General features: G+C 56.7%; 4 protein-coding genes across 6 annotated transcripts; 2 read left to right on the forward strand and 2 right to left on the reverse strand.

Annotated features, from left to right (window-relative positions):
* Nucleotides 1-799: 799 nt before the first annotated feature.
* PDIK1L (PDLIM1 interacting kinase 1 like) lies at nt 800-9,013 on the reverse strand. 3 transcript variants are annotated; one of them, XM_032709869.1, is made up of 3 exons: nt 8,932-9,007; nt 6,821-8,203; nt 800-4,072 (listed from the first exon to the last, which is right to left on the reverse strand). In XM_032709869.1, the coding sequence occupies exons 2-3, from the start codon at nt 7,103-7,105 to the stop codon at nt 3,332-3,334; spliced, it is 1,026 nt and encodes a 341-aa protein (XP_032565760.1). In that variant the 5' UTR covers nt 7,106-8,203; nt 8,932-9,007; the 3' UTR covers nt 800-3,331. The 3 variants fall into 3 exon arrangements, with proteins under 3 accessions (XP_032565760.1, XP_032565762.1, XP_032565761.1); XM_032709871.1 differs by having other exon boundaries at nt 3,152-4,072; nt 6,821-7,122; nt 8,932-9,013; XM_032709870.1 differs by having other exon boundaries at nt 3,152-4,072; nt 6,821-8,200.
* A 3,276-nt stretch (nt 9,014-12,289) lies between these two features.
* Nucleotides 12,290-15,792, forward strand: TRIM63 (tripartite motif containing 63). Its single transcript, XM_032709868.1, is given in 10 exon segments — nt 12,290-12,475; nt 12,585-12,751; nt 13,932-14,100; nt 14,389-14,484; nt 14,638-14,847; nt 14,849-14,872; nt 15,159-15,181; nt 15,353-15,477; nt 15,587-15,664; nt 15,762-15,792. Coding segments are annotated over 10 exon segments (1,062 nt in total). The 5' UTR covers nt 12,290-12,316; the 3' UTR covers nt 15,773-15,792.
* A 1,295-nt stretch (nt 15,793-17,087) lies between these two features.
* SLC30A2 (solute carrier family 30 member 2) lies at nt 17,088-19,392 on the forward strand. The gene is made up of 8 exons (XM_032710310.1): nt 17,088-17,137; nt 17,310-17,509; nt 17,725-17,871; nt 18,064-18,217; nt 18,309-18,465; nt 18,722-18,827; nt 18,923-19,057; nt 19,183-19,392. Exons 1-8 carry the CDS (start codon nt 17,088-17,090, stop codon nt 19,326-19,328), a joined length of 1,095 nt encoding a protein of 364 aa, XP_032566201.1. The 3' UTR covers nt 19,329-19,392.
* Nucleotides 19,393-19,673: 281 nt separating this feature from the next.
* On the reverse strand, nt 19,674-27,053 carry EXTL1 (exostosin like glycosyltransferase 1). Its single transcript, XM_032709865.1, has 12 exons — nt 26,903-27,053; nt 25,473-26,705; nt 22,490-22,583; nt 22,300-22,407; nt 21,767-21,886; nt 21,551-21,683; nt 21,349-21,467; nt 20,995-21,090; nt 20,807-20,893; nt 20,498-20,658; nt 20,252-20,423; nt 19,674-20,164 (listed from the first exon to the last, which is right to left on the reverse strand). Exons 2-12 carry the CDS (start codon nt 26,405-26,407, stop codon nt 19,979-19,981), a joined length of 2,211 nt encoding a protein of 736 aa, XP_032565756.1. The 5' UTR covers nt 26,408-26,705; nt 26,903-27,053; the 3' UTR covers nt 19,674-19,978.
* Nucleotides 27,054-27,499: the final 446 nt, after the last annotated feature.

The following is a 27,499-nucleotide window of genomic DNA, read 5'->3' on the forward strand; positions in this document are numbered from 1 at the left end:
CAGGTTGGGGCCCGAGGCCTCTGCGCTCTGCAGAACAGGGAAAACAAAGCAGAGGTTGGGTTCTTGGAGCCAGGAGGGAGCTTTAATTATATCTAATTTCTGCACCAGGGCAGTTCCTTGCAGATCTCCCCACCCTCTCCATGGACTACATATATTTTAAGTATAGTTTATATAAATACATATATAATATATACTTTATATACATTTATATACATAAGGTTTATTTTTCTTCATTTGGTGGGGAAGGAATTCAACTTGTGTCTATATTTAAAATCTTGCAACTAATCAGTGTGACCTTCTCCTTTAATTACGGTCTTTACCCCCTGATAAAAAACCACCTAAATCCCAAACCCTCTCTCTTGTGCCAGGCCTGCACTGACTTACTGATTCAACCTGCCAGGTGGGAATGTGCCCATTTCTGGCACCGGGAGACACTGGAATCCACTGGTGCAGGGCACAGGGATGACCGGGCTTGGGTTTGTTGCAGGGCTAAGAAATGGCAAGAGAAACCAATTTACAGCATTTCCAGTTTGCACCGTTCCCACTCCCAGTCTGCAGAACCCTTCGTTCAGAGCACTGTTAATTAAAACATGCAAATGACTGCTAAGCTTTTGTGCCATGTATAAGGAATGGTGTTTTCCTCACCTTTATTCCACGTGAGAACAGCAGGAGCAGCACAGCCCTCAGCCAAGCCAGCACCTTCCACGAGCCCAGGATCACTCAGGGCATGACTGTGATGAAGCACAGAGGATGACCTCGTGCTGACTGGAATCACTCCCCCCGACAAAGTTCAAAAAACTTCATCGAAATTCAGATTTTTATTTCAAAAACAGTCATGAACTTAATAAATTACACAATAATTTCCCTCATTTATAAATTCTCCATAAAATATATTTTACAGCTTTTAAAGAAAAACGTGGCCCAAAACAATGACAAAAAAAAAAAATCTTTTCTAAGTGCTGAAAAGTATCTTGACTTTGTGTCACGCTGGTGAACGGCTCCGCAGCTGCTACAACAATTTGATTTATTTATTTGTTTTTTTTTTTAAAAAAACAAAGACTTCAGACAACAACAACAAAAAAATCAAAACAGAACACAGACCTCAAGGACTACCAGTGTCACCCAACAGCGAGGATAAGCACCATGAGAGGGATTTCAGGTACCCCCAACCTTTAAAGTGGCAATCAGTGCAAAGAAACGCTTTGGGAGCCAAAAAAAAAACCCCAAACAAACAACCCCCCAAAATTCCCTGTGCCATTCCCTTGTTTCTGCACTGCAGGCAGTGAAATATGTCCAGTGAAACACTTGAGAGGGGAATCAGATGATTTACAGAGCACCTCAAAGGTGAGCAGAATTATTCTGCAGTGGATTCATAACCTGCTCGAGTCTGACTTTTGGGTGGGCAGGGCAGGAGGAAGTTTGCCATGTATTTTTACAAAGCTTAACGTGAAGAATTATAAACCCCCTTCAAGCTTTACTCGTGCAATGACCCTGATGAGATGTGAGAACTGGGAAACAGTGTTGGCACAGAAGCAAAGAGTGTTTGTCTGAGAATCACTCCCTCAAATGGTGAAGTGAAAGCAAATAACAAGAAATAAGGATTAAGGCCACCTGGGTGATGGCCAGCAGATCATACAGCACCAGGTAAGAACCACGTGTGGTCTGTAAAGTCTGGTCAAATCAGAAAAACAACAACAACAAAAAAAAAGGTATTTTGTTTATTCACACTCAGACAGAATAAACACTGACTGACCAGAACTGCTCTCCCAGCACTAAAAGGGAACAGTATCCAAGAACCTAATTATATGAGGAAATGCTTGTGGCCCTTTTCAGGTAGGATTTGGGTGGGGGAGAAAAAAAAAAATTAAATCGAATTTATTAAGAAAACTGGCCTTTCCTGTAGCTTTAAAGGCAGTTTTAAGACTCTGCTTTTTCCAAAAGGTCAAACTGGATGGGAAAGGTCAGTCCTGCAGCCAAAAGAACAAAGTGTTGTGCTGTTACAAAGAGCCTCTGTCTGCTCTGCAGTGTCAGGTGGCCTCAGTGAAACCTCTCCCAGAGTATCAATCTGCTTCTGTGCAACAGGAGCTGGGGATAAGCAGCTTCCAACTGCTCCAAAGCTTTCCACCCTACCATCTGTGCTTTTAAATAAATATCACTTCTTTAAAAGGAGGAAAAAAAATAATAATGAGGAAAAAAAAAAAATAATCAGCCAAGGCTGCCACCTTTCACATACCTGTTACTGAGTTTTCTCCCCTGTTTGAGAACGAGTGGGTTCTACAGGACAAAGAGTCACCTCTGTCTCCTCTTCCCCACCAGGCTGGGGGCAGTGCCAGGCAGGAAAAGGCCAGGACCAGTATTATTAGCTGGATTCAGTTAATGGGAAAACTGTGCTGCCACCCTCTTTTGAAGAACCTTAAAATTATGCTGCTGGATTCCCTCATCCCTGTTTCCATAAAGTAAGGGCACAGTACTCTGCTGTTATAAATCCTCAAGGTGCTATTGGATTGTGGACACAAGAGCAGAGAGCAGATTAATTGATTAATAAAGTATTTGATCACTAGAAGAAAGCAAAATCAAATGATCAGTGAACCAGCCCATGCCAGCCCCGGACTGTACATTTTTAATTTGACTCCCTTGGTGATGAGCTCATGAAGCTCTAAGTGCCAAGCTCAGCCACTTCAGCACTTCAAAAACTGCTGGTCCCCTTGCATTGCTTTGTTTACAAAGTCAAGTCTTTGATAACATTAGATAACAAAAATAAATAATAAAGTTATTCAGGCCTGGAGAAGAAGGAGTGCTTCTCATGCACCTTCTTCACCCCAGTTTTCTAGCAGACCCCAATCATTCAGACCCACAGCAAATAATTTAAGTGCCACACACACACAGTCACTCATATACATAAATATATACACAGATTACATTACAAAGCCTGAAGATTTGCACTACCAGCATGCAAATCTTTTGTTTGTTTGTTTGTTTGTTTTTCCATGAGAGTTCCTAATACTGACATAGGAAACTGGAATGTATGGAATACCCCATGACATACTGCTGGAAATCAAGTCTTGGCTCTTACAACATCCCACTGCCAGTGCACACACAAAGGAACACCCTCACGTCCCCCACAGGCCCGCAGTAACCAACAGTACCACAGTACCAACACCTGGTGGTACTTTACACACCAGTGCAACGGCCAACTCAACATTCCTGCCGGGAAACTCAAAGAGAGAGAGAGATTCATTTGGGGGGAAAAAACTACACCCTGCAGGTGAGTTCAGGCCGGTTCCTCCCCCTGCCATGAAGCTGTACCGTGGGCTGGGCCAGGAGCAGCAGGTCACGTGTCCCAGCTGCTGTCCTTAAAGGCTATGTTGACTAATCTCAGTTCCAGCTCGAACGCATCCGGGCGGTCCTGCGGGTTGGCCGCCAGCATCTCCTTGATCAGCTGCTTCATCCGAGCGTTCATGGATTTCTTCTTCACGGGGATGAGCAGCTCCATCTTGGGGTTCTCCAGCAGCGCCTCCCCCACGGGGACGATGGCTGTCCCCTGCTTCACGTAACTCCCCAGGAGCTCCTTCTTGGTTTCCGTGTCTATGAAGGTGATTCTTTCCAGCATGGCCCAGATGATAATTCCCAGGGCGAAGATGTCTGCCTTGGCAGTGTAGTGTCCTTCCCACACCTCAGGGGCCATGTAGAAGTCGGTCCCGCAGGCAGTCGAGAGAAAACACTTATTTACGTTGACCGGTTCCTCGGGATTCTGTCCTGAGGCTGAACACACTTTGCTCAGCCCAAAATCAGCCACTTTCAGGGTGGGCTCCAAGTCACTGGCATCCGTCCTGCTCTGGGAGATGAGGATGTTGTCGGGTTTGAGATCCCGGTGGATGATCTGGTTTTTGTGCAGGAAGGCCAGAGCGCTGCTGAGCTGCAGCATGAAACTGGTGTTGGTCTTACGGTTGGGCTTTCGGGACAGCAGGTACTCGTTCATGTCTCCTCCGTCACAGAAATCCATGACAAACCAGAGGTAATAAGCACTTTTGGGGTCAAAGGCTATCTCTCCTTTTAGTGAGGTTTCTACAAGCTGCAACGAGGAAAGGAAATGTCATAACTACCTGATGGTCACGGGAATTCAAGGATATGATGGAAAAATGCATGAGATCTGGATCTTCGTGAAGGGGGGAAGTTTAGGTGAGATATACAGAAGGAATTCCTCCATGTGAGGGTGGTGAGGCCCTGGCACAGGTTGTCCAGAGAAGCTGTGGCTGCCCAGTCCCTGGAAGTGTCCCAGGCCAGGTTGGACAGGGCTTGGAGCAACCTGGGCTAGTGGAAGCACCTCAAGGTGTCCCTGTCCATGGCAGGGGGTGGAACAGGATGAGCTTTAAGGTTCCTTAAAACCCAAACCATTCTATGGTTGGTTGATCTTCCTCTCAACAATCCAGAGAGCAAGACATTGCAACAGGGGGAAAAAAAAAAAAACAACTTTATGCAAAAATTTTTATGTAACAGGGAAAAAAAAAAAAAATCACAATATATTTGCCAGCCTCCTCATTTTCATCCTTGCAGAGCATATCAGGCTCACAGTCCTGCCCAGCAGCAGAGCTCGACCCTGATAACAGTATTTTCAAAGATACTCAGTGGCCATTGCCCTCCCATCTGTCCCAGCTGGACAGTGTCCCACCCCGACAAAGCCTGTCCCACCCATTTTGCCAACAGCTTCCATGGATAAACAAAGTCTCACAAGTAACTCCACACAGCTGCATTCACCTCCTGCTTCCACGAGAGATTCTTTTTAAGCCTGCTCTCCATTCCTTACACATTAATGAATTCCAGCAAGTTAACACAGGATCCCTGAACTCAGGAGAACACTAATCTCCAGGCACAGCTGAGCACGTAGTGCCTTTCCCACCACCATTATCCACAGGCTATTCTCTAGAAGACAAGTCTAGCAGCTGCTTCATACAAAAAGCAAAGCAAAACCAGCAATCAGTTTTACTAATCCTGTTTACACAGCTACATTTGCCTCTTCAGCTCCTCTGAGGTGCCTCTTAGCAGGCTCTGCAAGGTAAGTCCTGCAATTATTTATGTTAGTAGTAAACCAAGGGATAATAAACCAAACTGGCTTTCAAAAATTAAGGTATGAGTTAATATTTAGGGAAGCATTTTGAAGTGCTTTAAAAAAGTGACCTTTTCCATCCAAGGGTAAAATTGGTAGTAATTTATAGCTATCTTCCCACACCAACTCCAGACAGTAAATCCATGTTAGAACTAGAAAGTGACGTATTTAGAGTTTGTAGTCAGGAACGGTGAGATTAAGGTATCTCAGGAGAGCAGGGCATCTCCTCTGCCAAGTGAGCACCAACACAGCTCTGCCCTCCCAGGAGTCAGACGCTGCACTTGCATCTGTTCTGAGAGTTAAGACAACGAAATCCACTTCTGTGTCTGTGACAGCAGCAAAGCTCCACGAGACCAGGCTCGCTTAGGACTCACACCCTACAGATTTGGTTTGGCTGACACAAAGCATCTGCTCCAAAACCCTTCAGGAGACACTGAAACCCCCTCCCCTGCTTCCTCACACACAGCTCTGTAACATCAGCGGGGACAGGAGGGGCCAAGCCCAGGGAGGGCTGACTGTCCTCACTTTAGCCCAGGCTGTTACAAAGTGACCCCAGTCACAGTCAGCTCCGCTCTGCCCTTTGCTCCTCTCTCTGGAGCAGGAAAACAATCTGTGGAGCTTGCACCAGGCACGGGCCAGGTCCATGTGCCGCCCTCCTCACCATCCAAACCAGCGCTCCGGGTGATCTGGAAGCTCTTTCCCACCTTGCAGTTCTGCCCTGGGGTTTTTTAAGCTCCTCCCTGCACATCTGCCCACACAGTCCCTCACAGCTCCACTACCAACCAGGAAGGTAAAGCACTAATTTCTCCCACCCGAGCTGGCCGGTGTTGTTTTAGCCTAATCCCTCCATGAAAGCAAAATCAGTGGCAACTCCCAAGGACAGGGAGTTCACAAAGCCAAGAATCCTCGTTCTCAGGCTGGGGCAGCACCGGGCACAGCAGGAACTGAAGGGCTGTCAGCTGGATCTCCACCAACAAAAGGTCCACATCAGACATGCAGGAATGACAGTAAAAACTGAAGCGATAAAAGCTGACCAGGGATAACACAAACACTGAGCAGGCTACTGACTTTTTAAACCAGAGAGACAAATTTCTGCAGCTTCTTGGCAAGGGAATTAATTAGAATATCTTTCAAAGTCTTTCTAGTGCTACTTATTCCCCAAAAGTACACATCTTTAAACTTAAAGGACACTTTCAGAGTGATATTTATTCCCTTATTTATCATGCCTTTACCACTCTTTTGAGATTAGTAGTTATTTATCCAAAAAACCAAACAGCTCACGACATGCTACCAGTTGCCTTATTGTTTCTGAAAGAATTTTAAGTGTTGGCTTCCTAAATCAAGACAGTGACTTCCTCTTCCAAGGACACCTGAGATGAAATTGCTCAGAGCTCTGTCCCAAGACATCAGTGCATGTCTGCTCCTTAACCTGCTGCCAGGGGACACCACAGCCTGGAGCTCCCCTGGGTTTACCCGTGGGGCTTCCTCAAATTATCAAAGCAGATTTGCATTAAATACAGAACCTGGAGTCTTTTAGAGCAGCAGGGCTTCAAATCACAAGATATATATTAACTTTGGGGCGTCAGCAGTGCAAACAACACCCTCTCCTAACTGAGCACACCTCACAAACACCACCTTGGCTGCCCCACCTCCTTCCCCCCCAGCTGTCACACCGCCATGAATTCCTTCCACCCCATTCCCTCGGCTTCCGTGTACCTGTAAATAAAGGGAGGAGCTGGAGCCATGGGACATCTTCTGCACCATGCCATCTTTCTGCAAGATGCACTCCTCCAGGTGAATGACGTTGGGATGCTGGCTCTTGATACTGCTAAGTGCCCAGAACTCCCGCAGAGCCAGTTCCACGTTCTCCGGCGCGTGGCACCGGATCTTTTTCACCGCGACCCGTGCCGAGGTCTTCCTGACGACTGCTTCGTACACCACACCATAACTGCCACGACCAACCTCCCGAATTAGATCGTACTTAGGCTGGCTACTCACCATCTTCAAGAGCAAAGGTTCTGGGGAAGGGGGAAAAACCCACAGAACTAAAACTTAGGAACAAGAACTGGGCTGTATTTTCCCCCCCCGTAAGGGGGTTTTGGCGTGGCAGCCTATCCCGACCCTGCCACGAAGGCAGGGTTGGATTGCTAGAACGTTCCAGAAGCTACCCCATAAAACCTGCAGCTGTTGCCACGGACCAGGTAAAAGTGGAGTTACACCATTTTTTTTTCATTAAGGTTTCAAATACAGCCCAGTTTTCAAGGTGGCAACAGTTCAAACCTAGACTGGTATCGTGCCGGGACAGGACTATCGTGAACGTTCCTGCTCCTCTCCCTCTGTGTCTTCCATGAGCATCTGCGGGAATAACAGGAGGGTGTCATGCTCCCCATCCAGCCTGGAGAGCAGGAGGTTCCAGTTGAAGCCCGTGGTTGGGCAGTAACAGATTTAATTAACTGCTTTTTATGGAGGTGACTGCGGGAGTAAATGTTTCTGTTATAATTAAGCTCTTTTACTAAGAAAAGAGGGAACTTGGGTCGCTCCCCATTTCTGTTTTTAATGTAGCTGATTTTTCATCAGGTCTCCCCAGCACTGAGGAATCTACAGTTACACGAAGTTAAAAAGGGTAACTGATTGCAGAAGTTTGTACCCAGCATCTAACTTTCACTTTTGCTCAACAGAGCAAAGCAAACCAGTTCAGATATTGCTCTAAAAGTAAAAAAAGAGACACACACACACACACAGAGAAAAAAAAAAAAAGCCACCAAACCCTGCTACAGATTTATGACCCTCCCTGCACACCTCCCTGCAAGATTACAAACCAAACACCAACACCACCTTCACACAACCAAACCAAAACAGGACACTGACTATAGACAGGAATAAATTAAAAAAAAAATAAAGCCTGGCTGGCCAAGGATCACTGGTCAAACAGAACAAAACCAAAAAATAAATAAATAAAATCACACTAATAGATCAGAACTAAAATAGCTTTAAGACTGCCAGTGATAAAGGTAATTCTCTTTATGTGAGTAAACCAGGCAATAACGACCACACTAAAACAGCCTGTTATTAGTAGGAAGCTTTCAAGTATTTCCACTGCTTTAGGTATCATTATTTTTTTTTTTTTAAGGAAAAAAAAAAGGAAAAAAAAAAGAAAAAGAGAGAGAAAAAAGGTATCATCAGTCTCAGGCAATTGCTACACAGATATTTTAACCTTCCAGCAAAGCTCTGCGATCCACATTTGCCAAAACAACCCCCGAGGAAAACACGTTACTCGAACACGGTCACCCCGGGTTCAAAGCTGCAAACGCCCCCTGTCACCGAGCCCAGCCCCGGGGCTCCTCCTGCCCTCGCTCCTGCGGGGGGAAAAGCGCCTCGTTAGCGCCGTAATGGTGGAATAATATAAATAATGTAAGTGATATAAGTGATATAAATGATATAAGTGTCCCCCCGCTGCCCGGGGCGGCCACACTGGGCCGGCGCTCCCGCTCGCTCCTGAGGGCCCGGGAAGCGCCGCCCGCCTCCTTAGCGGCGATAATTATGGAATAATACAAAATTATAACTGATGTAGATAATATAAATTATATAAATGGCATAAATAACGTAAGTGCCCCCCCTCCTGCTCGCGGCGGCCGCACCTGCGGTTGTGAGGGGAATCACCGGGGGTACCGCTGCCGGCCCGCCGGGCCCTGCCCGCCGCAGCGCGGCTACTGGGCCCCTCGCGCCTGCAGCGCGGATCCCGCCCCGCTGTGATCCCCGCCGGGGGATGTGGGGCCGCCCGGACCCGCCGCCCCCGAGCCGGGTCGGGCCGGGGGGAGCCGCGTTACCTCAGCGCCGCCGCCGCGGCCCAGCCGCCATCTTAGGGCTGCGCTCCCTCCCCTCAGCGCTGGCCACGCCCACGCCCGCCACGCCCACCAATGATCACGCCCATCCTTCGCCGCCGGCCCTTTCGATTGGTTAGCGAGGAGAGGAGGCGGGGAGAGGGAAGAGGTGGGCGGGGCCCAGCGTGCGAGGGGACGCGCGGTCCTAGTGCCCCCCCAGCCGGCTCGTCCCACCCCCATTCATTTATTAATTATATTTATTAAATATTATTATTATAATTATTATAAATGTTATTATTGTGTTTATTAAACATTTATTAAATACTTATTAAATTATTTATAATTTTATTATTTTTATATGATTCCCTCCCCTTTATTAATTAGGGAGAAGTCCTTCCCTGGGAGGGTGGGGAGGCCCTGGCACAGGTTGTCCAGAGAAGCTGTGGCTGCCCCATCCCTGGAAGTGTCCAAGGCCAGGTTGGACGGGGCTCTGAGCAACCTGGGCTAGTGGAAGGTATCCCTGCCCATGACAGGGGGTAGAACGAGGTGATCTTTAAGGTCCTTTCCAGCCCAAACCGTTCCAGGAGTCTGTGATCTGTTGCTTGGCATCCAGAAAAAATCGGTACAGCCCCTCTTGCCCTTTTTTGTGATCTGGCTTTGTGTGACAGTGACACAAGAGCTGTTGCCCCTTTCTGTGCCCCCTTTCCTCCACAGGCTGCAGGGCTGGAGGTGCCCCCCATGCCCAGGAGCTGTGGGCACAGGGCTCCTGTCGTGGCCCCTGCTGTCTCCTCAACCATTGCTCAGCCACCGCAGGACCATTTTGGGAGGAGCCAGGGCCACCCACAGCTTGGAGCCCTGCAGAGACAAGCAGAGGGAGATAAGTCCCACAGTGGGCTCTCCAGGGTTAATTGGGAAGGAGCCCGGGGGTGATTAGTGCCCTGGGTCCTACCTAAGCTGCCCCAAGCCAATTAGGGGCCAACAAGCCCCTTGTGGGTTTGGAAAGCTGCTTAGGGCATTACAACCCCTCCATTCCTGTGAATCTCCTTAATTGAGTCCAGAAGCAATTAGTTAATCAATGTCACCCCTGCACAGGGGCAGGTCGTGGGTGCACATCTGAGTGTCCCACTCCCAGTGTCTGCCCCCCGTGCTGCCCTCCCCTGTGCCCAGCCAGCCCCGCTCCTGTGCCAGCGTCTCGCTGGAAGGGCCCCAAGTGCCAAAACGGGGACAGTTTTGCAAGATGTGCTTGGCCAGTCCCAGCACAGTCACTTGCTGGACATGTGAGCCGGTCCGGAAGGAGTACCCAAAACAGCTGAGGGGTGGCTGGGCTGGGGGAGGAACGGGCTCTGTGTACCCAGACACCATGTGCCTGGGCACTTGTGTACCCGTGGGCCTGTGTGCCTGTGTATCCATGTACCTCTGCATTCATGTACCTCTGTGCCTGTGCACCCATGTACCTGCATATCCATATACTTGTGTGCCTGTGTGTCCATGTGCCTGTGCATCCATGTACCTGTGCATCCCTGTACTTATGTGTCCGTGTACCTGCGTATCCATGTACTTGTGTATCCGTGTACTTGTGTACCTGTGTATTCATGTACCTCTGTATCCATATACTTGTGTGCCTGTGCATCCATGTACCTGTGTATCCATGTACTCGTGCCTGTGTATCTATGTACCTGTGTATCCATGTATTTGTGTGCCTGTGCATCCATGTACCTGTTCATCATGTACCTGTGCATCCATGTACCTCTGTGCCTGTGCATCCATGTACCTGTGTATCCATGTACCTGTGCATCCATGTGTCTGTGTATTCATGTGCCTGGGTGTCCACATACCTGGGCATCCATGTACCTGTGCATCCATGTATTTCTGTGCCTGTGTATCCATGTACCTCTGTATCCATATACTTGTGTGCCTGTGCATCCATGTACTTATGTGTCTGTGTACCTGGGTATCCATGTACCTGTGCATCCATGTACTTGTGTATCCATGTACTTGTGTGCCTGTGTATCCATGTACCTCTGTATCCATGTACCTGTGTGCCAGTGCATCCATATAGCTGGGCATCCATGTACCTCTGTATCCATATACTTGTGTGCCTGTGCATCCATGTACCTATGTATCCATGTACTCATGTGCCTGTGTATCTATGTACCTGTGTATCCATGTATTTGTGTGCCTGTGCATCCATGTACCTATTCATCATGTACCTGTGCATCCATGTACCTGTGTATCCATGTGCCTGTGCATCCATGTACCTGTGTATCCATGTACCTGTGTGCCCACATGTGTCAATCCACCCACATACCCGTGCCCCTCTGCACCCATGCATCTCCCACACCCAAGTATCCCTGCACATCCCCATCCATGTATCCTGGCACCCACATACTCCTACCCCTGTGCACCCCCTTACCCCTGCACCCACCCCTCCTGCCCACAGTCACTGTGGGCACTGCAGCAGCCCCACCTCGTGACCCATGGGGGACAGGGCTAGAATTACCCCTCTCCCTGTGCAGCTGCCCATGCTGACAGGTCTCCCTGTGGCCGGGCACTGGCCCTTGACCTGACACCCTGTTTATGGCCACACCAGCTGGGCACTGTGTGCCGGGGCTGTTTTCAGAGTGTGCTCGCCTGCTGACCCCTTTCCTGGGTCAAGTTTTGAAACCCAGCGGAAGAGCCAGTTGGGTCATGGCCATGACATCAGCACAGGGAGCAGTCCAAGCAGCCCCCCCGCATCTGGGGACACAGAGGACTCCCCTAATCCTTGCTTAGAGAGGGGACACCCTGGTGCATGTGCCAGGCATGGGGGTTGTGTCTCCCTGGAGCTGCCTCTCCCCTCTGAGCTCCCTGGAGATGCCTCTCCCCTCCAAGCTGCCTCTCCCCTCCAAGGCACTGGTTTTCTCCCCAGAAGTGGTCACATTTTGGAGTGGGCAAAGAGAGATGCTCCATATAAGCCACCCCCACTGCCACTAGCCCAGCTCTGCCCCATTCCTGGAGCCATCAAAATGTCCTAACAATGACAGGGCTGGTTTTTTGCCCCTCCTTACCCCCACCTCGACGCTGTTTTGGGGTGCAGCCACGGATCTGGCCGTGCTGTCCCCACGGTGTGCAACCCTTTGGCCCCGGGGCAGAGCCCGGCCCTGTTTACTCCCCTGCTCTGGTTGAGGCATGTCCACGGCACGGGCGGGCAGGGCCTCCTGGACAGCCTGTCCCCATCTTGTTTACCACTGCCAGCTCCCCTATGGCTCACCACCGTGTGACAGGTGCTGCTTCCTCGGACACCCGACGCCGCGTTGGGATTTGGATCCGCGTGACCAGGGAGCGACTTATAAATAGCGGGACGAGGGGTGACAGCAGCCGAGAGCGGTGAGAGGAGCGCGCTGACCAGGCAATGGATTTCCAAGCAGGCTTCCTGCAGGATGGCAACCCCATGGAGAGCCTGGAGAAGCAGCTCATCTGCCCCATCTGCCTGGAGATGTTCAGCAAGCCGGTGGTGATCCTGCCCTGCCAGCACAACCTGTGCCGCAAGTGCGCCAACGACGTCTTCCAGGTGAGACGAGGGCCCCCTGTGCCCATTCCATCCCCCTGCCCGGGCTGGAGGTTGTCAGGGTGGTCGTGGTGCTGTGGAGACACTGATGTTGTTCATCTCCCCCTCCCAGGCTGCCAACCCGTACTGGCAGAGCCGGGGCAGTCTGATTTCGGGGGGCCGGTTCCGGTGCCCGTCGTGCCGCCACGAGGTGCTGCTGGACCGTCACGGGGTCTATGGGCTGCAGAGGAACCTGCTGGTGGAGAACATCATTGACATCTACAAGCAGGAGTGCTCCAGGTAGGCACAGGTGGATGTGGCTGACTGGGACACAGGGATATGGGGATGTGGGGATGCAGGGATGCCCCCCTCTCGTGCCCCAGTACCATCCCTGAGACCACGGGAGACTGAGAAATTGGGAGGTTTTCTGCTGACTCAGTGGTCCCTGATTCAAATCTTCTCCTGACCCAAATCTTCCCCTCTTGACCAAAATCTTCCTCCTGCCTCAAAACTTCTCCTCCTGACTTAAAACTTCCTTCCCTGACCCGAATCTTTCTCCCCCAGTCCAATTCTCTCCCCTGCCCAGAGCAGTTTGTGTCTCTGGGCAGCTCAGGGGGGTGGTGGGTCCCTGGGGGGGTGGTGACAGTAGAGCAGGTCCTGTTTACCCCCGAAATGCTCTTGTTGGAGTGTTGGCTGGGAGATAAGAGGTGTGGGGGACAAATTCAGGCTCTGCTCACGACAGCAGGCACTGAAGCTGATAAGAGGAAGAAGGACAGTTTGGGGGGGCAAACATGAAGCTGGAGGGGGGACAGGGGGGTCACAGGTTCTCGAGGCAGAGCAGTGGCCCTGGCCAAATTCCCTGAACTGCTGTAAATATTGTGTGAGAGCCATGGGGACGGGGACGATGGCACGTGGCAGGTGTCAGCAGACGCTGGGGGGGCTCGGGGGGCCCAACCCTGTCTTTGCTTCAGAGGGTTGGCTTGTCCCCATGTCCCTCCTTGCTGTAGACGGGATGATTTGGCTGCAGCCCCCATCTGGGACCTCCCGGGGGTTTCTGGGAGCCCCCACCCTGGTCACGCGATGGGTGACAATAAATCCGGGCAGCACTGGGCTAAATTTAGGTGCTTGTGCAGCGTCCCTGGAGCGCAGCCCGGAGCCCCCCCCACCCCCAGTGCCAACCACTGCCATGCCCAGTGACACAGGGCTTTAAACTGGGCCTTACTGGGCTTGGGGCTTACAGAGGCACAGAGTTTGGTGGCTCCTAAAGGGAGCGAGTGTGGGACTATGGCAGGATCTGGCCTTTTTCCAGGGGACTTGATTTTGGGGTGACTGTGCAGCACCAGCGGGGTGTCTCTGCAGTGGGGGTGATGCTACAACGGGACATCATTGCAGCAGGGATGTCCCTGCAGTGGGGACATCACCCCCATGGGGTCACATCACCGCGACAGGGATGTCACTGTGGCTGTGCCGCTCTCTCCAGCAGGCCACTGAAAAAGGGGGAGCACCTCATGTGCAAGGAGCACGAGGACGAGCGGATCAACATCTACTGCGTCACCTGCGAGGTCCCCACCTGCTCCATGTGCAAAGTCTTCGGTGCCCACAAGGACTGCGAGGTCGCCCCTCTGCAAACCATCTTCCAGGGCCAGAAGGTGACGAGGGGGGGACACGAGGGGGGGCTGCGGGTGACACGGCTGGTCCTGGGGCGATGTGCTGAGCTAGGACAGTCACAAATAACACCGGGATTGGCTCACAGGGTATTAATAGCCCCCCGGGTGACTTCGCCCAGGAGACAGACTATATTTAGAGCAGCTGTGGCTTGTGGGGGATGTGGGGGAGCAGAGCTGGAGACAAGCAATGCCCAGCCCGTCCCCATGTCGGGATGGGGGAAGTCCTCAACCCCGCAGGAGTTAAAGCTGTTTGTGTCTGTCCCTCCCCAGACTGAGCTGAACAACTGCATCTCCATGCTGGTGGCGGGGAATGACCGGATCCAGACCATCATCTCCCAGCTGGAGGACTCGTGCCAGAGCACCGAGGTGAGGGAAGAGGGGAAAAGGAACCCCCCAAACACCCGGGGATGAAACATCAGCCGGGAGGGAGCTGGAGCCCACGGAGCAGGGAAGCCCTGGGGGTGCTGCTGGTGCTGAAGGGACACACAGGTGGCATCCTTTTGCCCCCTGTCCCCACAGGAGAACAGTGAGGCGGCCAAGCGGGAGCTGTGCGCTCGCTTCGATGCCTTGGCAGCGCTGCTGGAGGAGAAGAAGTCGGAGCTGCTGCAGCGCATCTCCCAGGAGCAGGGAGAAAAGACAGCCTTCATCCAGAGCCTCATCTGCCAGTACAAGGAGCAGCTGGAGAAGTCAAGCCGGCTGGTGGAAACGGCCATCCAGGCAGCGGAGGAGACCGGGGGGGGCTACCTTCCTCATGGTGAGACCCCCAAACTTTTCCCTCCCTGCTGGTGCCCACATGGGGTCCTACTGTTGAGGACATCTTGGTGGCTGTCTTGTGGCTTCACTCACCTCCTTCTCCTTCTCCTTCTCCTTCTCCTTCTCCTTCTCCTTCTCCTTCTCCTTCTCCTTCTCCTTCTCCTTCTCCTTCTCCTTCTCCTTCTCCTTCTCCTTCTCCTTCTCCTTCTCCTTCTCCTTCTCCTTCTCCTTCTCCTTCTCCTTCTCCTTCTCCTTCTCCTTCTCCGTCTCCACCTCTCTCCACACAGAATGCGAAGCAGCTCATCAAAACGTAAGTGCTCAAACTGGGGAAAATCCAGTAATCCCAGCCCCACAGATGGGCAGGATTTGGCCACAGGGCTTTGCCAGTAGGAGGTTTTCCCGACCTCCCATCCTGGCATCCAGTGGTCCTCCAGCTTGGTGAGGGGACAGGGACACACATATCCATGCTTTCCCTGCCCAGGATCGTGGAGGCCTCCAAGGGTGGTCGTCTGGAGAAGATTCAGCAGGGATATGAGAGCATGGATGCCTTCTCCGTGAGCCTGGACCACCTCACTGACGCCGTCCGTGCCTTGGACTTCGACCCTGGTAATTCAGCCCCCGACCCCCTGACACCCCTTTGCCAACTCCCACCAACCCCGTGACACCCATCTCGTCTCCTGGTGGCTCCTGGTGACATTTGGTGGCTTGTTTGCAGCAGAGGAAGACGAGGAATACTTCGATGGGGAGGAGGAAGAGGTGGAGGAGGACACAGCGCCCGAGAGGACAGTGATGGGTAAGGAGCCAAGCCCACCCCTCTGGGACCCTCAACCCCTGGGGGAGCTCTGGGGGGCTTGGATTCCCCTTAACCCTCCTACCCTCTTCCCTGGCAGCTTCCCAGTAGCCACAGCGATGCTGCCAGCACGGGAGAAACGCCGTGGGCACAGGATGCCCGGCGGTGGATTCGGGATTGGGGGGGGACACGGCGCAGGGACCGGCAGCCCGGAGAGCCGGCGCCTGCTCCAGCACAGGACACTTTTCCATACGGGTGCAAACAGGACAATTCCGCACATTTTGTAATTTTCCTTGGTTTTTTTTTTTTTGTATATAATTGTCACGGATTTGAAATTTGTGTATTTTGTAAAGAAAAAAAACTGGTGGTTCGGGTGGTTATTTCTTCCTCGCCTCTCCTGTCTTGGCTTGCGGGTGGGTTTGCCAGGATGGTGCCATCACTGGTGGCCCTGCCAGGTCTTGGCATGGCAGAGGGACACCTCCAATCCAACTCTTAATTTCCAGCCTCGTTAGCACCTCTGGCAGCGCTGGCACGCAGGCCTGGCCTCCTGCCTGGGGATATAACAGGTCAGCACCCCGCAGGATTTATCTCCTGGTGATGAGATGTGCTTGCCTGGGGTTGGAAATGTGGCACAGAGAGGGCTGGAGGATGCTCCAGGCTGTGCCAGTCCCCAAAATGGGGGATGGTCTTGGCATCAAGCTGCTGGTTTGCTGCTGGCTGAGCTCACACAAGTGCAAAAATACACCTTGAATGCAAAAATACACCATAAATGCAAAAATACACAATAAATGCAAAAATACACCATAAATGCAGAAATACACGATAAATGCAAAAATACACCATAGATGCTTTTCTCCTGAAAAAAATATAAGCCTGGCTCAGCAGGGGCCAAAGGGAAACTGAGGCAGGGCCTGCAGCAGTGCCCTGGGCTGAGTCACAATTGCAATTAGCCCCAGGGTAATTAGTGCTGCTCACCCAGAGCAGGGGGGCAGGAGTCGCTGCTGGGGACGGGTCTGGCTCCAGGTGTATCCATCACATGGTTGCTCCGCAGCTGGATCTAAACTGGGGGGTTCCGAGGGCTCCCCAAGTCAGGGAGGGGTGTCACCAGGAGCCTTTGAGGGGGGGACATGGGGATGCTCCATCTCCCCCCCCTCCGCCTCGGGGGCTGCATCCACGCCCTGGTGTGCAGCTCTTTGGGGGTGCTATGGGGGGGTCGCAGAGGAATCTCCCCCTCCAGGTGCCGGGTGAGGGGGCCCACCCCGGGTCAAGGCGGCGGCGGGCGCTTTGCAGCCGGCTTGGCTGTCCCTCCTCCAGCCGGGATTTGCACACGAATCCCGGCGCTCCACACGATCCGAGGCCACCGGCTGCCACCAGCGCCGGCCACACGCCGGGGTCACTCGCCCCGAGCCCCCCGCCCGGGAGGAGGATGGCAGCCGGCGAGGAGAAACGGCACCTCCTGAGCGAGGGCGCAGCCGGGTAGGGGGGTACCCGGCGGGGCTGGGGATGTTGGGTCCCTCTTCCCTGTGGAGCTCCAAAGCGGGGTCTCCTGGAGTCACCTGGCCAGGGAAGGGGCGGGGGGAGGGGAATTCAGGGTCTAAGCCCCTCCCCAAAATCCCCCCGGGTCCCCCATCACCCCTTTGCCCGGCAGGTGCTACGTGGGGGCTGAGCAAAAGAACGGGCACAACTCGGTGCGGGGACAGGCGCCCGCCCTGGAGCTGGGGACACGGCGTGGCCAGCACTGCCACACCCGGGGGCCCGACGGCCACCCCGGGCAGCAGCGGCGGGCGCGCAGGAAGCTCTACCTGGCCGCTGGCATCTGCCTCGTCTTCATGGTGGGGGAAGCCGTGGGTGAGTGGTGGGTCCGGGGGTTTGGTCCCTGAGTGGGTGCCCGCAGCCCCTCTCGTCCTGATTCCCTGCTGTGGGTGCAGGCAGGGGTCCCTGTGGGTTTTCACTGGGTCAAAACACACAGTGGGGCCCCCACCGTGGCATGGGGTGAGCTGGCCTGTGCCTGCCTCGGGGGGGGATGCCACCCCGATGTCCCCACTGATGTCCCCTCTCCGCAGGGGGGTACCTGGCACACAGCCTGGCCATCCTGACGGACGCAGCCCACCTCCTGACAGACTTTGCCAGCATCATGATCAGCCTCTTTGCACTCTGGGTGTCCTCACGCCCACCCACGAAAACCATGAACTTCGGCTGGCACCGGGCAGGTAACGGGGTGGCACCACCATCCAGCTCCCAGGAACCCCAGGGAGCACTCAGAGCATCCCAGGGTGCTCTGCCCATGGGTACTGGGTGCTGGGTGCCCGTCCCACACCTCAATGCTGCTGGGGAGCCCGGAAGGGAGCTCAGGTTTGGCACAGCGGTGAAGCAACAGTGTGGGGTGGGGGGTCTCTCCACAGAGATCCTGGGGGCCCTGCTCTCTGTGCTCTCCATCTGGGTGGTCACGGGGGTCCTGGTCTACCTGGCAGCCCAGCGCCTGCTCTCAGGTGACTACGACATCGAGGGTGGGGTCATGCTCATCACCTCCGCCTGCGCCGTGGCCGTCAACATCGTGTATGTGTGGCCAGCTGGCTCCTGCCCTCCCTGGGTGTCCCCTCCCTGTGTTTGGTGGCCCCTGGGGGTGTCACCACTGTCCTGCCCGCAGGATGGGGTTGGCTCTGCACCAGACAGGGCACGGGCACAGCCATGGGGCAGCCGGGGAGCAGCCCAGCACCAGCGTCCGCGCCGCCTTTGTCCACGTCGTGGGGGACCTGCTGCAGAGTGTTGGTGTCCTCATCGCGTCCTACATCATCTTCTTCAAGGTCTGGGTGTTACTGGGGGCAAAGGGGATGCTTGGGGACATGGGGGCAGCAGCTTCAGACAGCCAGACAGAGGGGTGACACGGAGACAGAGGGGTCTCTGTCTCTGACAGTCTCTGTCTCTCTCTCTGACGGAGACATAGGGGTGAGACTGTGTCCCCACATAGGGGTGAGACTGTCCCCTGCTTGCTGGTGCTGTTGGGGGTTTGGGGTGAGGTGATGTTTCCAGGGAGGCCTCACCCTCTCCCACCCTCTCCAGCCCAATTACAAGTTCGTGGATCCCATCTGCACCTTCCTCTTCTCCGCGCTGGTGCTGGGGACGACGCTGACCATCCTGCGCGACGTCCTCCTCGTCCTCATGGAAGGTGGGGACCCACAGGGAGGGGGGGTCTGGGCCGTGGGGTCACCCATGGGTGCCGTGGTCCCCCTCCCTGCAGCGCCCATGGCTCTCCCTCCCCAGGGACTCCCAAAGGGATGGATTTCAACGCGGTGAGGGAGACGCTGCTGGCGGTGCGGGGGGTGGAGGCCGTGCACAGCCTCCACATCTGGGCGCTGACGGCGGCACAGCCCCTGCTCTCGGTGCACATCGCCATCAGTGAGTATCCCAAAGGGGGGTCAGGCATCACCCACACCCCCACGTCCCTTCCCTGTCCATCCCAACACAGGGTGGGGGGTCAGGGTTCACCCACACCCCCACAGCCCGTCCCTCACTCCCCGCAGACGCGGCTGCCAGCGCGCAGGAGGTGCTGGAGGAGGCCAGCTCCCGGCTGCAGGGCACCTTCCACTTCCACACCACCACCATCCAGGTGGAGAGCTACTCCGAGGAGATGAGGGACTGCCGGGAATGCCAGCCCCCCCGTGACTGACTCCTCTGCTGGCTTCCCAGGGGAAACTTCTTATGTGTGGAAAATAAAGCAGAGCACAGGGGTGTTGGGTCTGGTATCAGGGTGTTATCTCCGGTATCTGTAGGAACCAAGGGCAGACCCAGGGCTGTGGAAGCCGGAGGGCAGCAGCTGTCGGAAGCCAGCAGCCTTAATATTCCCTATTTCTATTCAGCTGGGGGGTAAGGCAGCTAAAATACCCCTTTTCCCTTCTCCAGGAAGCGCTGTGAGGCAGTGGGGTGCTGGAGTGCCTGGTGCTGTGGGTGGACCCATCCCAGCTGGGGGAAGGAGGACACACTGGCCTTGCTCTCACCTCTTATCACTCCTCTGTTTGCCCTCAGGAAGGTGAAGGACTCGCCCTCCCCGCGGGGCTGGGGGAGCTGTATGTGCAGCCAGGAGCTGCCCAGGTTATTCCCAAGGTGCCAAATGCATAAGCAATGGTGCACTCAAACACCAGCACTCCCCGTGCTCCCAATGCTCCCCACGTTCTACAGCCACAGACTCTGCCTCTCCACCCTCCTTTATTGCACTGGTAAAACCCAATAACGAGTAAAACCCCGTTAGCAGCAGCAACCACCTGCCCCCAGAGGGCTCCGTGCACCAGGAGCAGGGCACCCAGAGCAGCCGGGCAGCCCTCAGGGTTTCTCCAAGCGTGGGTATTTCTTGCGCAGGACGGAGACCTGGTCCTTGAAGAGGACGGGGTCGAGGCGCAGCTGGGAGGACACCAGGGGCATGTGGCCAAACCAGTCCACCAGCTGGTTGAGGCAGTCCTGCCGCTGGGAGAAACGCCGGCTGCCAACCGCCCCCGCCGTGCCCTTCACCTTGGCAGCAGGAGAGCGCGGGGGGTGAGGGGGGGCTGCGCTCCCCTGCTCGGGGGAGGTCCCCACATCCCCGCCCGTGCACCCTACCTGCTGGGGCACCGTGTCCTTGTGCTGCTTCCTCTGGGCGACCTTGACGGGGGGCAGCTTGGTGACGGCGGCCACCAGGACGTTCATCAGGATGTCCTCGCAGGCAGCCAGCCCGTCCACCAGCTCCCGCAGCCCCGCCGGCAGGTACTCGGTGAAGAGGCTGTGGTAGTACCTGGGGAGGGGGCGAGGTGGGGGGCAGGATGTGGCCCAATTCCCCTGCCCACCAGCCCCTCCCCGGGCGGGTACCTGTGGTAGAAGGCGGCGGCGGTGAGGACGATGGAGAGCTCGTTGGTCCATTTGGAGGTGTAGCCCCAGCGCCCCTGCTCGGGGTCCCAGAAGTGGCTCAGGGCGGGGAAGCCCACGATGCGCTCGGGGAAGCTGCGCCACACCGCGAAGGCAAAGTCCACCTGGCACGGGGTGGGAGGACGGTGTCACCCACTGTGGGTCACCCCTGCCTTCTCCCAGAGGGTATGGGGACATGGGGACAGCAGGCACTGCTCCCGCCAGCCCCGTGAGCATCTGAGGGACCAGGGACCGTGGTGCCCACGGCCTCACCTCGCTGGTTGAGAGGCTGGTGTGCTCATCCAGGCTCAGCACTGCGTCCGTCTGGATGGCCGTGTAGGGGAAGAAGCGGTCGCTGGGCTATGAAGGGGGGAAAGGCAGGTTGGGCTGTGCCATGGGGTGGGTGTCCCAGCTCCCTGCCCCCATCCTGGCTCCCTGCCTTGCGTCCCAGCTCCTCTCACCTTCCTCCTGCCCTGGATGATGGTCAGAGGCACGGTGGTCTGGGGCCATTTCCCGCTCGGTGGTGGTGGCTTCTCGCAGCTCCACAGCACCAGGATCTGCAGGGGGCAGGACAGGTGTGTCTGCTCATCCCAAAACCACCTCGTGGCAGTTTGGACCAGGATAAATGCCCAGGTGGTCCCACCTCCACCCCGGGGGGTTGGGGATACAGCTCTGCCCACCCAAGGGTAACATCAGCCACCCCCTCCAACCCCTAAACCCATCCATCCCCTTCCCAACCCATGGGATCCTGCCCCATCCCTCCTGCTGGATCCCTGGGAGCTGCACCAGGTAGCGCAGGGCTCAGCTCTTCCCACCTGGGCACAGTATTGAGATCCAGAGACGGCTTGGATGAGCCTGAGGATGGGCTGGGAGAGGGAACCTGCTTGTGAGACCACCCGGATGAAGGCTGTAAACTTCTCGGAGGGGCTGGAGCCTGAAAAAAGGGTGCGAGAGAAGACAGACGTTGTGGCATGCACTGAGTTTGCCGTGCTCAGCAGGGGACAGGTGGGGTCCTACCGTGCTGCAGGTAGTAGAAGGGAAAATCCCCGGGGTGGGTGGAGAAGTCGGGCAGGACCAGGAGCCCCCCGGGCAGCGTGTTCCAGAGGAAGCGGGAGCGGGAACGGTGCGGAGACAGACGGTCCTTGATGATCTGCCAGAGGCCAGAGTGATGCTCCCAGCACCCCGATTGTGACCCCGGGAGCTACGAGGGGAAGCTTGGGGTGGGGGCCTCACCTCCAGCGTGGTGTGCACGATCTTGTCCACAGAGGAGAAGTATGCATCCCATAGGAACTGGGTCTGCTGCTGGAAAGCCAGCACGCGCTCCGGGTGGATGCAGCGGACGGCAGAAGGGATCTGTGAAGGCAGGGGGGAGCTGGTTTCTCCTCTCAGCACCACCCAGCCCCCCAGCAGGGCTCCTTGCCTCCACCACCTCCAACCATCCCAAGGGAAATCCCCCTGTCCCCAGGCAAGGATGCTGTGCCACCACTCCACTGTGGTGCTGCATCTCCTCTCTCTGAAGCAGGATGTGGCCCAGGACCTCCAAGGGGTTTTGGTCACCTCCCCAAGATGAACAATGCCCCAGGGCTGCAGATGGAATGGGACCCCCATTCCAAGCTGGATGAGACTCTCCTGCATCCATCTACATGAGAGCTGCCAGACTTGGCCACAGAGGTTTCACCCCTGGACTTGGCTGGGGGCTCCACCACCACTGAAATTAAGATTTGGGGTCCCCTGTGCCCGTTTGGGGCAGGATCCAGCCACAGTACCTGCAGCAGGAGCCTCTCACTGCCCACGACAGCAGCTTTGCCCCAGTCGATGGCCTCGGCGAAGGGCAGCTCCCAGCCGTCACTCAGCAGCACGGGGATGCAGGCGGCCTGTGGTGGGACCCCACAGGGCTGGGACAGAGCCCCCTGGACCCCAAGGAGGGGGTCCCCTGTCCCTCTGCCCACCCTGTACCTGCAGAGCCTCCAGGAAGCGGAAGGAGCCCAAGCGCCTGCCCCGGGGCACGATGCAGAAGGTGGAGTTGTGCAGCAGCTCCTGGTAGTCGAACCTGGGACGGGAGATGGGGTGGGAGTCAGGAATGACCCCCAGTCCCAGTCCATGAGCATTCTGGGGGTCTCACTTGCACCTGGAGGGTGTGTGTGACCAGCCCAGGGCAGCGTTAGGACTGACTGGGGCTGATTTTGGCTCTGAATATCCCCGGCCCCACGGGGCTGGTGGAGCAGACATGCCCTGAGTGATGTGCCACCCTTAACAGGTGGGGGGGTCAGAATAGGACCCCGGTGCCTTCAAAGGCATGACCCTGCTCCCCCCACCCTCTGGTAATGAAACCCCACGCAAAGCCACCACCCGAACCCCCAAGCCCGAAACTGCAGCGACTCCTCTGCTGTGCCAGGACTTGCCGGGCAGGACCAGCCCTGCCTGCCCTGGCAGCGTTCGGGGGGGCCAGCGGGTGTAGCCAGCGTGGCCCCCTCGGGTCGGGCTTGCCCGTGGGGCTATGAAAGCCCCTTCTGTGCGGTGGTGGGGAGAGGCGCGTCCGCTGCCGGGTCCCTGCGACCGCGCCGGAAAATCCAATATTGACTCTAGGTCGGGACAGACCCCGTCTGTTCCTGCCTGCAGGGAGGGAGGGAAGGGGCAGCCGGGTCCTGGATGGGCTGGGGGGGGGATGTGCGTGGTCCAGCTGCGGGGGTGGGAGACCAAAGAGCTCCTTGAAGCGTGCTGGTCCCCAGGAGGAAGGGTCTCCCTGCAGAGGGAACGCGGTGCTGGTGCCAGCCTGGGAGTTGAGGATGTGTCCCCTCACAGTGCTGGAGCACCCTGGGGCATCCCGGCACCCTGGGATGTGGGAAATCAGCCCCAATGCCAAGGCACAACGTTTTACAATAAAACCCACCTCTGGTCAAACTGTCCCAGTGGATGCCAAAAGCCTCGTTAGTGCACCCTGACTCACTGATACCCAACACGCCATAGGAGGGGTGAGGGTGGCTCAAACAGCACCCAGACCCCCCCAAGAAACCACAGCAGTGACAGCCACATCCCCGGGGCCAGACACTGCTGCCACCCACTCCTCGGGGACCCCAGACCCAGCCACGACCCCCAGCACCTCGGGGGAACCATTCCCACTGCCGGGGCTGGGTGGGCAGCGGGACACACCCCGGGGGGCAGCCTCCCCTCTGCAGCAGTGTCGTGGGGAGGCTGGCGCCGGCCGGGCTGCGGGGCCAAAACCTCCCGATGGAAATACTTCGCTCCTGACGCTGCTGCGGTTTCCGGGCAATCACGGCCGTCAGGGCTTCCTTGTTTTGTTAGGAGCCGGGACGGGCGCCCGCCGCGCTCCCTTTGCCAGGCCCCTCCGTGGCTCCGGCCGGGCACGGTGCCACCGGGGACCGTCGGCTCCAGAGAGCCTTTCCCAACCCGCTTGGATTGCTCCAAACCCGGGGCAGCCGGCAGCAGGGCTTGCCCGCAGCGCTGCCACAAGCCACCCTTTATCCCAGCACAGAACCAGCTTGTTTCTGGCATCCCTCCCCCCCGCACACCGGGCTCGAGGAGGATGATGGAACCCCCAGCAAGGCCTTCCTCTGCTCCCCGTGCTGCCTCCGCTGTGACAGCACCCGATGTCCCCAACACACTGCGTGAACGGGGCAGCTGGGGTCTCGCTTTGCCAGCTGTGGTGTGTCCCCTCCCTGCTGGCTTGTCCCCTGTCCAAGTCTGGGAACATCTCCCAGGGCAGGAGGGCATCAATCCCCACGGGAGGTTGGGCAGAGCTGGCCCGGCGCGATGGAGATGCCGATGGCTTTTTGCCCAGTGTCCCACAGGGATGAGCGGGGTGGTGGAGGCTCTGGGTCACACAAGAGCACACTGCCCTGTGCCACGTGTTCCCCATCTATCCGCTGCCTAAAGCCATCTTGGGAGAGGTGTAAATCTCCCTGTATTTGCAAACAGCATTAGGGGATTACCTGGGTGGGCAGACGGGGGGATTCCTCATCCCACTGCCCCTTCGGCATGGAGCAGGGCTGACCTTGGGCCCCCTGTCCCATCAGCCTCATCACCCTGCAATGCCCCATCCCAAAAAGACCTTGCTGCAAGGGCTGACCCTGCTGGGCTGGTGGCACCCTCCAGACGGTGTGTGAGCCATCCTGGGGCAGCAGCTAATCCCAGTGCCAGCACCCCAGCTCCACTTTTACCTCCCAGCACCTCCTAAGACGCTTTGAGGATGATGCCCAACATGGTCTCTCCCCATCTGCTCTCTGACAGGGTGGCTGTGATGTGTCCCCAGGCAATGGGATGGGGACCTGCCCATCACCAGTGGGATGGGGTCTGTGTTTACCAGCCCTAGATTGGGCAGCTGGTGATGGGTCCCAAGTAGCAGGATGGGGAGATGAGGAGCTGCCGTGTATCCTCACAGCGTGGAACCCCCCCAAAACTCACAAAACTTTGTCCCCCCACTGTTTCCATCCCACGCTGCTGCCACCACGTCCATTTGTGATGGAGGATGCAGGGGGACCCTCCACCCACCACCACCACCACACTGGCGTGCCCACAGACCCAGCAGTTTTGTGGGATTTTTAGCAGAGCCAGTGAGGGGGGATGTTTCGGGCTCATCTCCAAGAGAAACGTTTATGTTGAGGGAGGGCGGGAGGGGGGGAGAAGAAAAGCGTCATTCATCAGTGTTGGGGAAAAGGGAAATCGTATTAGAGGCGGTGGCAGCGATTGCAGATAAGAGCCGCTCTCACCAGATTACTCCAACTTTAATGCAGGGAAAGCTCTGAGCACTCAGTGCCTCCCTCCCCACTGGGGCATGAAACCCTCATTTATTTCTGGGAGAGCCCAAAACCTCCCTCCCTGGAGGTCCAGCCACCACAGGCAGGCACGCAGAGAGACAGGAACATTTGCGGGGTGTCCCACTCCCCCCAGACCCACACTTCACGCCCCATCTCCAACTCACTTTTCGTAGTCGACGTTATCCTTATCGCAGCGCATGTCCTTGTGCTTCTCCCAGTCCTTGCCGTGCTTGCAGGTGGTGAGGGAGATGATGTCCTTCCCGTTGTGGATGTGGTGCAGCGCGTTCCGGGTGCCGGAGCCGATGCCGGTCAGGTACCGCTTCCCCTTGAACACCAACAAGTACTTCTTTTTCGGGGGGACCGAGTCCTGATACAACCACCCTCTCTCCCCGCCGCGCTGCGGGTGGTCCTTGGAGAAGAGGGGGATGGAGACGTCAAAGCCGGGCCGGAAGCTCTCGGTGTCAAAGCTGGCCTTGGCCAGGATGGCCTGGCCGATGTCGAAGCCCAGGTCCCCGGTGTAGTTGGGCCAGGTGCCCGAGTAGAGGTTGAAGATGAGGTGGTTCCGGCCGCCATTCCAGAGCGGGAAGCCGCGGATTTTCTCATCGACATCACGGACGTACTGAGCCGAGAGGTGGTCGCGGTCCAGCGTGTCGATGCTGAGGATGAAGAGGCAGGCTTCCTCGGGCTTTGGGGTGTAGTAGCGGGAGCGCTCGATGGAGGCGAGGATTTTGCCGTAGCTCTCTGAGGCGGGCTGGTCCCTCTCCCGGGGGTAGGTGAACACCTTGAAGCCGTTCCTCTCGCACCTGGAGAAGTCGAAGCAGGTTTCCATCCGGCATCTGCTGCTCTTGTAGACGCTCAGCCATGCCGCCCGCCGCTCCCGGGGGGACAGCAGGGAGGGGTCCCCATCCCTCTGGAGCTCCTCGGGGTCCGCAAAGTTTCTGAGGAGGGACCGATCCGTCCAGCGGGGCCAGTTCCTCTGGGCTTCGGCTTTCCTCCCAGAAAAGAAAGAGAGACGGCGCAGCTGGTCTCCTCCAAAGAAGAAAAGCAGGAGCCAAGAGGCAAGGAAAGTCAGGAAAATGTATTTCTTCCTGGTCTGCATAGGTTCACACACAGCCCCGGCTCCTCATCGGGCTCAGAGGGGTGCCAGAGTCCGGTGGAAAGGCCGATGTCCCAAACCCCAGGTGGGTGGTGGGACAGCTCCCGGCCCCCAGGTGTTGTCCTGTGCCCTTGCAGTCTGTGACAAACCCCGCTTGCTGCCCCCTCTGCCCAGGGCTGTGCTGGTTTTTCGGGACCGTCCGGCTCTCCAGCCGCGGAGCAGAAGTGTCCCGGCCGCTCACTTCTCCGGGCTCCCGTGCCGCGACAATGACATTTCCATCGCTTGGCTCAGCTTCAAATCCCTGGAGAAGGGGAGAGGTCGCGCCGTCACCGTCCTGTCGCCGCCAACCGTGTCGCCGCAAGCAGCCCCCCACATCCCTGCGGCAGGACCCCCCCCTCCCCAGCCCCCTGGGAATAAAAACCTGGGAATAAACCCTCCCGCTGCCACCGGAGCCCCCCTATCTCCAACTGCTCCTTCCCCGCTCGGTCCCCCCGTTACCTTCGGGGACACGCAGCCCCGGGTGGGTGTCGGGCCGCCGTGCCCCGCAGTCCCGATCCCCGGTTGCCCGCGGCTCCGGGCTGCATCCCCGGCCGGGGAAGGCGGCGGAGCGGCCGCCGTGCCGCCCCGCCGGGCTCCCGGTACGCGGCCGCACGGAGGAGCTGCCGCGGGAGGCTCCGCGCAGCCCCGGGGCCGGGAGGGCTGGGGGTGTGCTCCCCCTTGTCACCTTGTCCGTCTGTCCCTCTCTGTCCCCCTGTCCCACAGGCTGCCTGTGCAAGACCCCGGCTGCCTGCACCCCTCGTGGCTGCCTGTCCTACTGTCCCCCGTCCCGGGGTTGGCTGTCCCCTGTACGTCTGTCTATCCTGCTCTGAGCTGGTTGTCCTCTGTTCGTCTGTCTGTCATGCTCTGGGATGGTTGTCCCCTTTCTATCCCCGGGGCTGGCTGTGCCCTGTCAGTCCGTCTGTCCCCACCCGAGGCTGTCTTCCCCCTGTCCGTCTGTCTGTCCCCGTTCCCCCCGAGGCTGGCCGTCCCCTGTCAGTCTGTCTGTCCCGCCGCGGTCTGGCTGTCCCCCTTCCTCCCCCCGGAGCTGGCCGTCCT

This window comes from Chiroxiphia lanceolata, chromosome 24, assembly GCF_009829145.1.
Source record: "Chiroxiphia lanceolata isolate bChiLan1 chromosome 24, bChiLan1.pri, whole genome shotgun sequence".
In the NCBI taxonomy this organism is placed as follows: Eukaryota; Metazoa; Chordata; class Aves; order Passeriformes; family Pipridae; genus Chiroxiphia; species Chiroxiphia lanceolata.